The sequence below is a fragment of the Odontesthes bonariensis genome, chromosome 12, assembly GCF_027942865.1.
Source record: "Odontesthes bonariensis isolate fOdoBon6 chromosome 12, fOdoBon6.hap1, whole genome shotgun sequence".
Classification (NCBI taxonomy): Eukaryota; Metazoa; Chordata; class Actinopteri; order Atheriniformes; family Atherinopsidae; genus Odontesthes; species Odontesthes bonariensis.
The window spans coordinates 23,773,009-23,786,513 of NC_134517.1; the positions used below are offsets into that span (position 1 = coordinate 23,773,009).

The 13,505-nt window shown below is 40.9% G+C and overlaps 1 protein-coding gene across 1 annotated transcript; it reads right to left on the reverse strand.

Annotated features, from left to right (window-relative positions):
- Positions 1-3: 3 nt before the first annotated feature.
- smarcal1 (SWI/SNF related, matrix associated, actin dependent regulator of chromatin, subfamily a-like 1) lies at positions 4-11,880 on the reverse strand. The gene is made up of 17 exons (XM_075479792.1): positions 11,133-11,880; positions 10,706-11,051; positions 10,246-10,296; positions 9,896-10,156; positions 9,751-9,801; positions 9,481-9,664; positions 9,155-9,305; positions 8,003-8,164; positions 7,190-7,255; positions 6,783-6,923; positions 5,703-5,921; positions 4,149-4,219; positions 3,841-3,943; positions 3,337-3,519; positions 844-944; positions 532-628; positions 4-390 (listed from the first exon to the last, which is right to left on the reverse strand). Exons 1-17 carry the CDS (start codon positions 11,490-11,492, stop codon positions 190-192), a joined length of 2,748 nt encoding a protein of 915 aa, XP_075335907.1. The 5' UTR covers positions 11,493-11,880; the 3' UTR covers positions 4-189.
- Between the last annotated feature and the right edge of the window lie 1,625 nt (positions 11,881-13,505).

Consider the following 13,505-nt stretch of genomic DNA (forward strand, 5'->3'; position numbering starts at 1 on the left):
ACATTTATTTACCTTCTTTTATTAGCAAAGACATATACTGGGGCATTTTTCACCTTCTATCAAAGTAACTTTTAAGTATTTGTTAACCGGATTCTGTCATGATGTGCTGACAATTTAAAAATAGGTCGAGGCTCAATAAACAAACCAAAATTATGACACATAACATTTCTTAATGCAACACTTTTAGAGTTATCTGCTGAAACAGTCTTTCAGGCTCTTTTTGCTGGGGCCCTGACTGACGGCCTTGGTGTCGTGGTACTGAGCAGGCGTGTTTTCAGGCGGAGTGTCCTCCCAGTCGTTTGCAGCCTCCATTAAGATGGCTTCGTCCGTGACGTCATCTGCAGAGAAAGATCTCTGGAACATCTCCATGATGCTCCTCTGGTTAGAGTCCTGGACAAATCCAAATGCTCAGAATAAAGACTTGAATCTCAGCAGAAATGGCTAAACTCACTGTGCATGCGTTTCCCGTATGAAATGCATGTAAATTAAACTCTAAAACATTTGCCAGAATTAGATCTACGCAGCGTTTACCTTTGAGTGGAAGCTGGCGTTCACAGCGTTATCTGAGAGGTTTGACTCAGACAGACCCACTTTCTCCAGCACATTCATTTTCGCCTGGATCATTGGCCTGGGTCATTACATGAATAAAGTATTTCATTATGGCAGACAAGGTTCAATTTCATGTTTGTCACAATTTGCATATCAGTCAGTTGCCCCCTTTCTGCTTCGGTTTTGGTTCAGTGGCTGAGAAAAGAGGAACACTGATCAATATGGAAAAAAGAGAATATCAGTAACAGTCTCTGCAGTTTAGTCATTCATCATTTCCGCCTGATTGACACGTACCACAGATGGTCATCAGCAGTTCTCTTAGCTACCAGGTAGTGAATGTTCACATTGCTGGTTTGTCCGATACGATGAACCCTGTCCTCTGCCTGAATGAGAATCTGCAGAAAAACAGAATGTGATTGTTTTACTCTACTGACGTGTTTCCTGCCCTTACTATGCTCTGAAAACTACTCAAGGAAAAATTATTTATAAAATGAAAGGCTTTTCATTGCAAGATTGCAATTCATCTGGCGACGGCTGAAATAAAAGCATCATTTCTTTGTAAGAAGTGAAGCTGCGGGTACCAGCCCATGAGTCATAGGTCCATAGAGTGTTCAGAACAAACTGAAGCATTTTTCCTGGATTTGTTTCATTCTTACACTCCAGATTTTGAATGCTTCGTTTTACCTGCCACTATTAGACAGCCTCCTCTCACACACACGGGGTCAGACCACATAAAATGATCTGTTTCTGGGATGTTTCTCCACTAAACCAATGGAGAAGATCGCCATCATAAACCAACAGCTGGAGTGACAGAAAAAACTCTGTGGAAGTTGATTTTCCAACATAATTTCACTTGATCTTCTTTGAGACTGCTTATATTGACACTTAAAGGTAGGGTAGGAGATCCTGGATTTTGAGTCCAGCGAAGCTGCATTTTGAAAATACACAGGTAAAAAGTCCCAACCCTTTTCTTCACTTTCCCCCCGAAGGCACGCCTCTAGAGTACATGAACGCGCACGAGCACGAAGGTGCACGAGCGCTGTTCTGACAGCAAGCATCGATCATTGCCGTATTTAGTATTTAGTTTATGCTAACTATACGTTTAATAATGCTAGGTGCTAGCCAAGCTGGCTCTAGTTTAGCTTCCTGCCAAGCTTCGTTCACGGAGCAGGGTACGCGCACGGGGGGAAGGAGGGGGAGGGAGGAGCAGATTGCAGTTTGATAGACGGCATCAGTATCCAATCATTGTGAACGGTCCGTTCACAATGATTGGATACTGTTTTTCCTAGATTGTACGTTCTAGAGGCCACTAAAACTTTTCATATTTGTGTCAAAACTTTTAATTAATTGGTTGCAATGGGGATGTGAAGAGTATTTCAAGCAATATGTAAAAAAATGTTTCAGAAAAAGATCCCCTACCCCACCTTTAAATAAAATGACAGATGATATTGACATTTTGTCATTCTCGTGATTCCAATAAAAAAAAAAAAAAAAGAACAAATCAGTATCACATGGTAAATGAACCCCTACATGGATCACACCTACAAATGCATGAAAGTAGAATTAGTTTCAGATTAAGCACCAGTGATTAGAACCTTCCTCAGGAAGAGCCTGGTTGAAGTTGTCTTAAAACTTTTAGATTTTCTCTTTAATGCTGAAGTGTCTTCATGCCAGAATCTAAAGAGCTTTGAGGGAGGGCTTTAAAAAAAAAAAAAGATTGTTGATGCCTATGCATCTAAAAAGTTTGAATAGGACTGAAAAAGATCTCTAAATGTGGGGTAGATTTTAAATGACTGCTACTTAATCCAGGACATACCACTTTGCAAGTTCAGCCTGTAAGTAGAGCACCGATACAAAAACAAGTCTCCAAGAACCTTTCATTTTCACCACAGCATCTGCAGGAAATTCTTGCCACTGTTGGTGTTGCAGCGTAAACTTCTTAAATTAGGAGCACTGCACTCACTTGACCTGCATTGGATGTCTGCCAGGAGAAAGCCTCTGCTGCCCAATAGTTGACCAGTGAGCAATTATACCACCAGGCAAAATGCAGACAAGAACTTATTTCTGCAAAAGGGGTCAATACTAGCTTCTGGAGCAAAGGATGTAATTACTTTTCCCACCGAACGTTCTTACACTTATCGATCGTTTTTGTTATGATTAATGGAGAAAGCTTAAGTTTCCAGTCATTCTGTTCAAGTACACCACCTTTATTAAAAGTGACTCTTTCAGAAAGACTCGATCGTTAGCTTGTCCAAATATGTCAAAGTCTATGTCTATGGGATATCCTTTTTCCCCCCCCATTTCCTTTGAGTCTTTTTTTATTTTTAGTGACAAAAGGGCTTCATCATCCGTCTTTGTCCTCCATTTTCCTGCCCTGCAGCAGAAATCCAGAGATTCACAAAATTCATTACCCAATGATGTTTTTCAAGCAGCATTTATCAGTTTTTTGTGGCATCTAAATCAATAAACATGAAAAACTGTAATATATATTGTACTGGTTTATACAAATCTAATGGCTAAAGTGCTACCAGATATTATACGCTCATGAGACCAGAGGATACCAAATTATTTAAGCATTCAAGATGTTTGATGCCACCGGAAGGATGTACATTCAGATGAGTCTCAACCCTGTCATAAATATGTGGCCTAAATCACAAGTTGGAGCTAAAAGAAGTTAAAACTCGCGGCTGGAATCAAAAACAGTAATACGGCGAGTTCTGGTGAAGATTGTAACGACAATGAGGGCAGAGAATTTTTTTTTTTGCAGAGGTAACTCCCATGGCTTACCCCAGGGTTCCAGAAAAGCTCAGCAAAGATCACCAGGTCTGCAGAGTGCAGGGTGATGCCCATGTTAGCTGCGGTGATGGACAGAACAGCCACACAGCTCTTGGTCGAGTACTGAAACTTGTCACACAGCTGCTGTCGCTCCGCCGATGGCGTCGTCCCATCAATACGGATGAAGCTGACACTCTGTTGGGAGAAATGGCGGCCAACTTTCAACCTTTCTCAAAAACCAACACGTTAAAAATAATCATTTTAAGGAGGTGAATCGAGATGAATCGAAGCTAACCAATCATTCTTCTTATGAAACAGCATGAAACTTATGACGGTAAGTCCTAGTAGTTAAAAATGTGCACAGTCCTGGCCACACTTGTTCCAAGCAGCTACAGATGACATTCCTGACTTTAACTGCCATAAACGATGGAATCAACAGTTATTGGCTGAAAGAGGAAAAACGGTACTCTGATCTGATTGAAGCCCCATGAACGGTTTATTGTGGGTATATCTGACCTTTTTAACCAGTTCAGCGGTGATGTGATCCAAGACCAACTTGTGATGGGCAAACACGAGAAACTTCTCCCTCCCACACTCCAGCATGTCTGTGATGTACTCCCTGACAAGAACAGAACAACACACAGGATTATTCCAAAGAAAGACAAAGACATATTCACTCCTTATATGAAGCATTTAGGTTCTGTTAAATCAAATTCAGTCGCAACATTCTCACAAACGATTCACTTTAGATTTTAATCTTCGTACCCATCAAGCGTAAGCTGTTTCGGCTAACTGATCTCCATCATTAGAGGGTTTGTACTTACATAATGGCTTGTAGCTTGGCTTCAGCAGTGTGGTTGTAAAAAACGAGCAAAGCCTCCTTCTCCTCTTTTTTCTAAAAAAGCGATAAGGAACACCACAACATAAGAACTGACAGCAGACTGTGTTTGATGATTTGATAGGACTGCCATTACTCTGATGAGCAGTGGGATTTTTAGCACATTCACACTCAGCGACTCACTCGCATCAGAGAGAAATAAAAGGCCGGGCGGGAGTATTCCGAGTGGTTGATTCTGATTTCAGCGAAACTAAATATTAATCGTGCTGCCGTTTTAGTCACAGAGCTTTGATTCTGAGCAGTACATACTGGAGCATTTTAGGAACAAACAATTAGGCCTGGAAATATTTAGACAATTTTAGGTAGGCTTGTTTGTTTATTTAGCATCTTACCAAATCATATTGAAATTGCAGTTATATAATGAATATGGGCATAAAATACAGACTATCGTGTTCAATTTGACGTCATTCACGTCTTAGTTGAGGAAAGGTTTTCAGCTCTTAAATAGGTCGAACCTTCTTTTTTTCTTTTAGGAGCACAAATAAAATTAGATGACTAAATCCAACAGCATTTCATTGACAGCTGTAAGCTATCCTTTTAGCATTTCTTCATTCTTTAAGAAGATTGATTGTGTTTAAAGGGCTAAAGAGTTCAAATTAAAAAGTCGTAGTTCCTAAATACTTTCTAATTGGGATGTGATTACCCTAAAAAGAGAGTCTGCGCATAAAACATATCATCTTCATAGTGAATATGTACTTAAATAAAATAAAAAGCTATCAAAACAAAATTTATGAAAACGTCCAGATTTTCCCGTGATATAATTCAAACCAATAGTATCTAAATCTACTTTTACAAATACTTTTTATCAATCCAAAGTCTTGAAAGATTTCCATGACATCACATGGAGTCTCAATCCCTAAGGGTGCAGATATATTGTTGCTGCAGCTATGCCTTTTATCAAAAAGGTTAGGCTAGCCAGTATTTATTAGCATCATCATAATCGTTATTACACTTATTAAGCAGACACTTTTATCCAAGGAAACTTTCAAGTGAGATACGCACTGAGGGCCATGTGGAGTTCAGTAACTTGCCCAAAGCTGCTTTGGCAAGTCGACTGGGGATGTTGGGGGATTAAATCAGCAACCTTCCCTTTGAAATACCGACACTTTATCTCCTGACATACCCCCCCTTTTAAGAAGGTCAATTCAGCACCTTTTGATAGTGGAAAGTTATTTTGCATACTATTAGGAAACATCTTACAGTGGTACAGTTTCAGGTAATTCATGAAACACATTTTCCGTGTCGGTCTTACTGCATCAGGAATGAACTGGCAGAATCTTTGGGATATTTTACTTCTTTCAATATGACTTTGAGGAAATGCTGTAATACATATTAGATATGGAAGCACATGCAAATAGTGGGGGAAAAAAAGTGGAATCATTTCTTCAATGCTCGAGGTGATTTGAGCATTTTGTTCACATTGAAACTAAAGAAAATATCAATTCCTGGAAACCAGGGTTATATGTAACTGATGACTTACACTGCGATGATCCTTGGCCAACATCTTGGCTGCGGCTGAGAGAGCAGCTTTCGTGCGGGTGTTGATCCCATCTATGGTCACTGTGACCACCTTGCGCTGTTTAGAAGGAAGCTGGGAGAGGACTTCAGATTTGAGGCGGCGCAACATCAAACACTCCTCCAAGAGGAGCTTCAGCTCGCCAAGATTTGATGAGCCCGAGTAGTCCCAGCCCCAAGTACTCTGCAGGGGATCGAGGCAGAGGAGGGAATTAAAAATAATGATGATGGGAAGGAGTAATAGACTGATGGGATATAACACACAGAAAGAGTTCAACGTAAATTTCAATCCAATATCATCTTTCATGGTGGGAAAAAATGCCGCAAGTGTCTTTTAAACCATGTAGCACGTTTCCTACTTGATCCTCCAAAGTATTTAAAACATTCCCAGCAGAGGCTTTGACCTCTAATGAAGCAGTTTTTCTGTACATCCCCGTCTTCTTTACTTCATCAGCATGCACCAGGACACACCTGCAAACTTATGCAAACGATGCAAAATACAGTCCAGCTAATGGTGTCACACTTTTCCATTGATGGACAAATGGTGATAACATGCCAGGATGTGGTAAAATGAGCCAAACGTATTGATATATCGTGCAAAAAAAGGCTTTTTTGGAACATAACATGGAATTTTAACATAAACTTTGTTTCCTTAATGAGACAAGTCCAGATGGCTCCTTTAAGAGCTCCTTCAAGTGGCCACAGCAGAGCGATAAAAGAAAGCAAATGGATTCTGCTGTCACTTTTACACCCAACGGCTAAAAGAGTACACACTGAACTGATACAGCCACAGGCTTTATAGAACAATAATTTTACCCTCAGAATGCTAGTGTCAGATTTTCCCGCCCTAATGCACATACAAGATATCCTCCTGAAAGAACTGTAACTATTCAGTGCAAGCGAAGCACATGAATAAATGTCTGCTTAACACACACTTAAAAGGCGTCCGCTGTGCTTGAAAATGTCCTGCAATCACAGGCACTTACAACTCAGTGCCATTAAGCATCACACTTGAAGAGAGGAAGATTCCTCAGAAGCAAGATACCTCTCTGGCATCACAGTAGCGCATCGCAAACTCATGGAGACGAGGGAAAAGTGTAGGCTTGACAGCCAGAATCTGGGTGTAGAGCTCACAGGGTCTGGACATTGCTGGGGTTCCAGACAGAAGAATCACCCTCTTTGCTGCCTGAGGATAGAAGATTAAATGCCTCCGATCAGACCGCTGTTGATGCGCCACGTACAACAATGTTTTCCACTCAATATTCATATGCCGTACACACAAAACAAACCTTTCTGTCTAATACAGAGAAAGACAAAAAAAAAAAATCCCATTAAAACTTTTTGCATCTAATTTACCCTGAATCAGTAGATTCAACAGTTCCGTTTGCTTGAGTGCAACCTCAATGTGTGCAATCATTTGTACAGCAACAAATAATACATTCTCATCATTACCTTCAGCAGCGGCAAGGCTGCTTTACAACGAGCAGTCTTCATGTTTTTCAGAAAATGAGACTCATCCTGCACAGAATACCAGAAACGTAGTTTAAAAATAAATAAATAAATAAATAAAAATAAAAAAATAAAAATCAGGCATTTAAAGGTAGGGTAGGAGATCCTGGATTTTGAGTCCAGCGAAGCTGCATTTTGAAAATACACCGGTAAAAAGTCCCAACCCTTTTCTTCACTTTCCCCCCGAAGGCACGCCTCTAGAGTACATGAACGAGCACGAAGGTGCACGAGCGCTGTTCTGACAGCAAGCATCGATCGTTGCCGTATTTAGTATTTAGTATTTAGTATTTAGTATTTAGTTTATGCTAACTATACGTTTAATAATGCTAGGTGCTAGCCAAGCTGGCTCTTGTGTAGCTTCCTGCCAAGCTTCGTTCACGGAGCAGGGTACGCGCACAGGGGGAAGGAGGGGGAGGGGGGGGCAGATTGCAGTTTGATAGACGGCATCAGAATCCAAATCATTGTGGACGGTCCGTTCACAATGATTGGATACTGTTTTTCCTAGATTGTACGTTCTAGAGGCCACTAAAACTTTTCATATTTGTGTCAAAACTTTTAATTAATTGGTTGCAATGGGGGTGTGAAGAGTATTTCAAGCAATATGTAAAAAAAATGTTCCAGAAAAAGATCCCCTACCCCGCCTTTAAAGAGAAATTTGGAAAAACTCACAAATGAACAGACATAATTTAAAATGAGGGCATCAAAATCAGAAAATAAACATGAACTGGAAGGAGACCTGCTTTATCAATAGCTCACCATGATGAGAACTTTGAAGGGGTTTGCTGGGTGCTGCTTGTCCATCCTGTTCAGCAAGTCATAGCTGATGATGTTGACCAAACCAGATCGCAGACTGTCTTTGGCCTTTACCACCACGTTGATGCTGTCGGGAGGCAGAGAGGGAAGCCAGCGTCCGAAGGCCTAAAGGCACGAATATTAGCAAAATATATAAACAATACATCTCAGAGAAACAGCATTATTTGTCTGGAATTAATTTACTCCCACCACTGGGATTACACCCATTTCTGTGATTTATAGTTCAAATGTTGAGACTAACAGCTGGTTTGCTGTTATTAATGACTGACAGTTCAAGCTCACTACTGTAACAATGTGCCCTTAATGTCCACTGTACCGAAAAAGGTTCCTGACAACTCACTTAACCATTTGCCATTCGCTTGTCAACCTGGTTTAAAACCATTAAAGTGTAGCTCCCATGCTTCATCGTAGATTTGGCCAAAAGCACATGACTAACAGAGCAGATAACAGCCCCGCCAGACAAAGTAAGTGTCCTCTTTAATGGGACGACATCCCGTGACTAAACTTCTCTGTGATTTCAACTCCTGGTTGGAGGACTGCATTTGATCCAAGATATCTATTTAGAGAGAACACCATCTTTTCAGTGGAGACAAGGCCAAGATGAGCTCCTCAGAAAATGCTATTGCACATTTGTCTGTGAACTTGTGTTGACAACAGATGCCAAAACACGAGGCAAACAAGTGGATACCTGAGATGAAGTGTGAAATTAGAAAGCACTGAAAATGCAGAAGTAAAGAGGGGACATCAGGGTGCTGCCACCTTAAAATATCAACTGCATGCTATTAAACAAATGCACACAAAGAAGGTGAGCCTATTATAATCATTAGATGTTTAACAACAGCTTGTTTATTTTTAGGTCCACTGACAAGATAGCACTCAGTTAATATTCAAAAACACATGTCAAAAGTTCTCCGTTTTCACTTTTCTGTTGTTAGAGATCATATGAAATTGAATACCAGAACGTCTTGGACTTCTCATTAGATAAAACCAGCCATTTGAATACGCCTTCATATCTAATAAATAGCAGTATTTTTTGAGGCAATCAATTATTAAAGAAAGCAATGATCATAGAATTATTTTGCTGAATATTTTTACCTCAGCCCAGGTGAATCGCACAGATGACGGAGCCACCACTAATAAAGGCCACTCACTCCTGTAGTAGGCTGCAATACAGATGGCCTGCACGGTTTTACCCAGGCCCATGTCATCAGCCAGGAGGAGACGGCCTTGTTTCGCCACTGCAAAGCTGCAGGCATGTAAAAACTTTTTTAAGAAAGTGGCACACAAATACCGACTTATTGTGAGAAGTATCTCCTAATTTGAACGAGGCTGTGAATATTATAAAAGACATATTGTCACCTGCCATCGAATCATTTGCTACATCATGCAGAAAGCACTACTGGCTGCCCAGAGACACCTACTTGACTCCCTCTCTTTGGAAAGGCATGAGGCTGGAGGTGAGTGTAGGGTCGATGCTGGAGAGGTCTGCCTCAGGGACATCTAAAGACCTGGCGCCAGTCCCATCAAACCTGGCAGAGAAAGCCTGGATCACTGCCCTGGGTAGAGGCTCCACCTCCACTGCTGCTATCCCACTGAGGAGATCCACTGAGTATGGAACACAGCATGGTCAGACAAGATGGCAAATGAAACACCGACAAAAAGGAACACGATGATATCGTGTTTTTTCTCACTGAGTCTCTTGTAATCCTCGAGCGAAAAGCTCCACTTTCTTGTGCCCATGTCTACAACATAAGCAAGACAAAATTATACAAGATTATCATCTCAGAAACCTTTAAAGAAATTACAAAATGACAGATCAAAAGAAGCCTCTGTTACCATAGCTTTTTGTCGGCATTTGCTTAAACGCTGCAATGACATCAGCGTGGTAAAGGATGTCAACCTCAAACTTTGTCGGAGACACCAGGACGCACTGTCCCTGCAAAGTAGCTCCAGCTTTCTGCCAGCCATTACACAGCTTCAGCAGCGCCACCAGTGCTGCACCGTCACGGGGTCGAATGGTGGCTGCTGCAGAGTCCACCGCTTCCATCCCCTCCAGAGGCCTCAATGACACAGAGGCAATGGCAGCTGCCTGCTCCACTGCGACATGAGGTGAAAAAAAGACAAATAAAGAGTGCATAAGCTGAAATGTTTCCCTGTGTGGCTCTTTTAAATATTGATTCCCATACATAGCTGTTCATAGTCCTCCAGACTGAAGTTCCATGTCTTTGTTGCAGGGTCTAAAGCAGAGAAAAAGATGTTATTTTTTCCAAACAAAACCTACAGAAAATAATGACATTCTAGAATGCGGTATCCCGGTTACTAAAAAAAGAATCATGTTGATTAGATTCAAGTTTGACACGCAGATATATTGAACACATGAGAGACAGAATCTATTGCAGTTTTTGACATCTTGTCCGTCTTATACTCGGTGAGTTACAATTTTTTTGTATTGAATGTATCCTTTCAAGTGCTTTACTATTTCTGTGCTGCCTTTGACAGAACATCTACAATCAGTTATAAAACAAAAGATACGGCTCAACAGAATTGATATGTTTCCATTTGAAATACACCGTGTTACAGTGTTAACCCAAATTGAAATTGTACCTTGTGACAGTTTTCCCTAAGGCTGCACTGGTAGACACTTACCGTAGTTCCTCGTGGGTATGGATTTGAAAACAGCGATGAGCTCTGCATGGTAGCCCACTTCTACTCTGAAACGGTTCTCTGTATGAGGCACACACTTTCCCCTCACAGAGATGGCAGGCTTTTTTGCAGGTGCAGCGTTCAAAGTGGTGGTGTTTGAGGGAAGCTGTGCTGCAGGAGCTTCTGTGGGTTTACTGGCTTGCTTGTAGAAGGAGCTCACTGCACCTCCAGAGCTGTTCGTGGTAAGGTTGGCATTGGGCTTTGCTGACTTAACCCCAACACTTGCTCCATATGAGACAGTGCTGTTCAGCTGGTTAATTGTCTGAGGAAGTGGACCAATGACTTGTATCTACAAATAAACACGACACAAAGCCTTACAATGTGAAAGACCCACATCTTCACACAGTGCACGTTTAAGCACAAATCTCACCTGTCTGGTCGAAGCAGAGTTTGTTAGAGTATTCTGGATGATTTGATTGCTTGTGCCAGAAAGCACCGGATGGTTTGGTCGTTGAATTTGGTTACTGGAGCTCTGGGACTCTTTTCTAAAGGGTGGAACAAACCTTTTTTGTGCAGAGGCTAGGGTTTCTCTGTGGTGAGAGGTGACAGCATGATCCTGGGAAACGCCCTGTTTATGGAGCTGTGCTTGCTCGGAAGGGCCCTTGAAGACTGTTGAAGGCTGCTTGCTGCAGCTGACAGTCTGTCCAAGTCTTTGGGCTCTTCGCTCTAAAGCCTTCCGTCTGTTCTCCTCGATCTTTCGCTGCTGCTCCGCAGTCAGCTGATTTGACATATTGAGGGGCTGTTGCTGTGTAACAGCAAGCGATAACTAGCTCAAATTCCGATTAAGACTAATCCCAATCAGAGTTAGCCTTTACGAACAGCTACCTGTTAATGAGCGATGCATAAAAACCCATGGGATCCAGCGTCTCGTTCACTGTGTGCAAGCACCCGAAGAAACCTGCACTATTGACTCATTCCTGCTAATGGTAGCAGCTAATGAAGCTAATAGTTACACTTAGCAACAAAACCTTACCGGAAGTGTCACAATGGCGCTACACTAAGTGAGCATTCACATTTTGCAGACTGAACGAATAATAATGTTATCTAAAGACATCAAAGATGATTGAATTTGAACGAACGAAGACAGAGAAACATCTGTTGCTGGCTGATTCGGTTAATGCCGCGCAGGAAGTGACGTAGAAAAACAAGCCCATGTGGTACTGGCCGTTGCTTAGTGCTGTATGGAGAGGAAAAAAACGCCTACTAGTCCAAGTCATATATTCTGTTTTTTTATTGTTAAAAAGTTAGAAGTTTTTTATTTTTTGTACAAACCACCTTTGGTAGCACAGTTTACATGTTTTTTAAAAAAATTCAAATTAGATGTGAACACTGAGGAACTTTTCAGCTACAAATGGCCTAAAGGTTTTACAAATGAATAGCACCTATACATCATTTGGCTGAAAGTCACATTAAACTTCAAGGTGAAGTAGCACTGAGTGAAAGACAGTTATGAGAAAAAGGAAAAGTTATTTACAAGAATTTGACATTGATTCCACCACCGCTTTTATACAGTAGACTATATTTTGTATCTGATGTTTTTCTCGAAGCCTAAATTGATCAGCTGCCATGGTTGGCTTGTTTCAGTATCTATTTGATCCGGCGCTACTTTGCAGCTGAAGTGCGATGTAAGAGCAATCACTGACACATTCCTGCCAGAATAGAATACCAGCAGGAGGGAGGGCTCAGTGTCTCATTTTATTGTTTGCACTTCATCAAATGTCCACCTCATGGCCACTAGCTTGATCGCAGTCTTATAAGAATTCTGATAAATGAAGGAACTGACTCTGGCTGACTCAGTACAGCCACAGGTGTTTCCATTGTGATCATTCATTTAAGTTCCACAGCTGGCCTGACCAGCCAGGTAATTGCTCCTCCTCTGTGTCTGTCTCTTTTCTTTAGCTCTCGCCAAACTGTTCATTTTTGTCCCAGAAAATTAACCAAACTCATTTACAAAAGTAGTTTACTTATCTACAAATAAAAATTTGAAGTGATACATTGTATGACTATTCCCTAATATTTCATGGTAAATTAGCTTTTTATTTCACTGCTTTTATATGGCATCTACACATTACCCTTCTTTAGATGCAAATTCAAATGGCCTGCTAATGTTAAGCATTACACCATTTAACATAAAACTAAAGCAGTATATAAAACAGTAAGTATAGCTCTACCCTCACTAGTGACAACATAAAAACTGCATATGGTGATGTAGTAATGATACAAGAAATATTATGAATAATTGATGATTACAGTGATCACAGATGTCTTCTTAATGTAATCATGAATTTCTTCAATGATAAGAAGATTTATTCCAGAGCCTTTAATAAACTAACTTGTGCTCCAATATCTGATGGAGGAATTACACATGAGTATTGGTGTTCTTAACTGGCTTCCAGCCACTGTGTCTGTGATTTATTTTTTTAATAACTTGGGCCATTTCAACACATTAGTCATGACAAGATTGTGCTTAAAAGAGGGCCTGTAGCCCGTCACCTGTCCATGGTCTAGCTGCTGATGAAAAAATGTATTTAAGTATAAAATTGTTACTTAAGTATTTATCTATCAGTTTGGTGTGTGGTCCGAGCTCTCAGTCTATTTACTGTATGTTCTTTCACAGAGTAATAATGTGCTCCATGGGTTAGTAAGTACTACAGGTCTCAGATGCGTCCTTTAAGTTGCAGCCCTTATGAAGTGTATAACAAGTATAGACCTACTTCCTTTAGGACAGGTTAGAATCACTTTT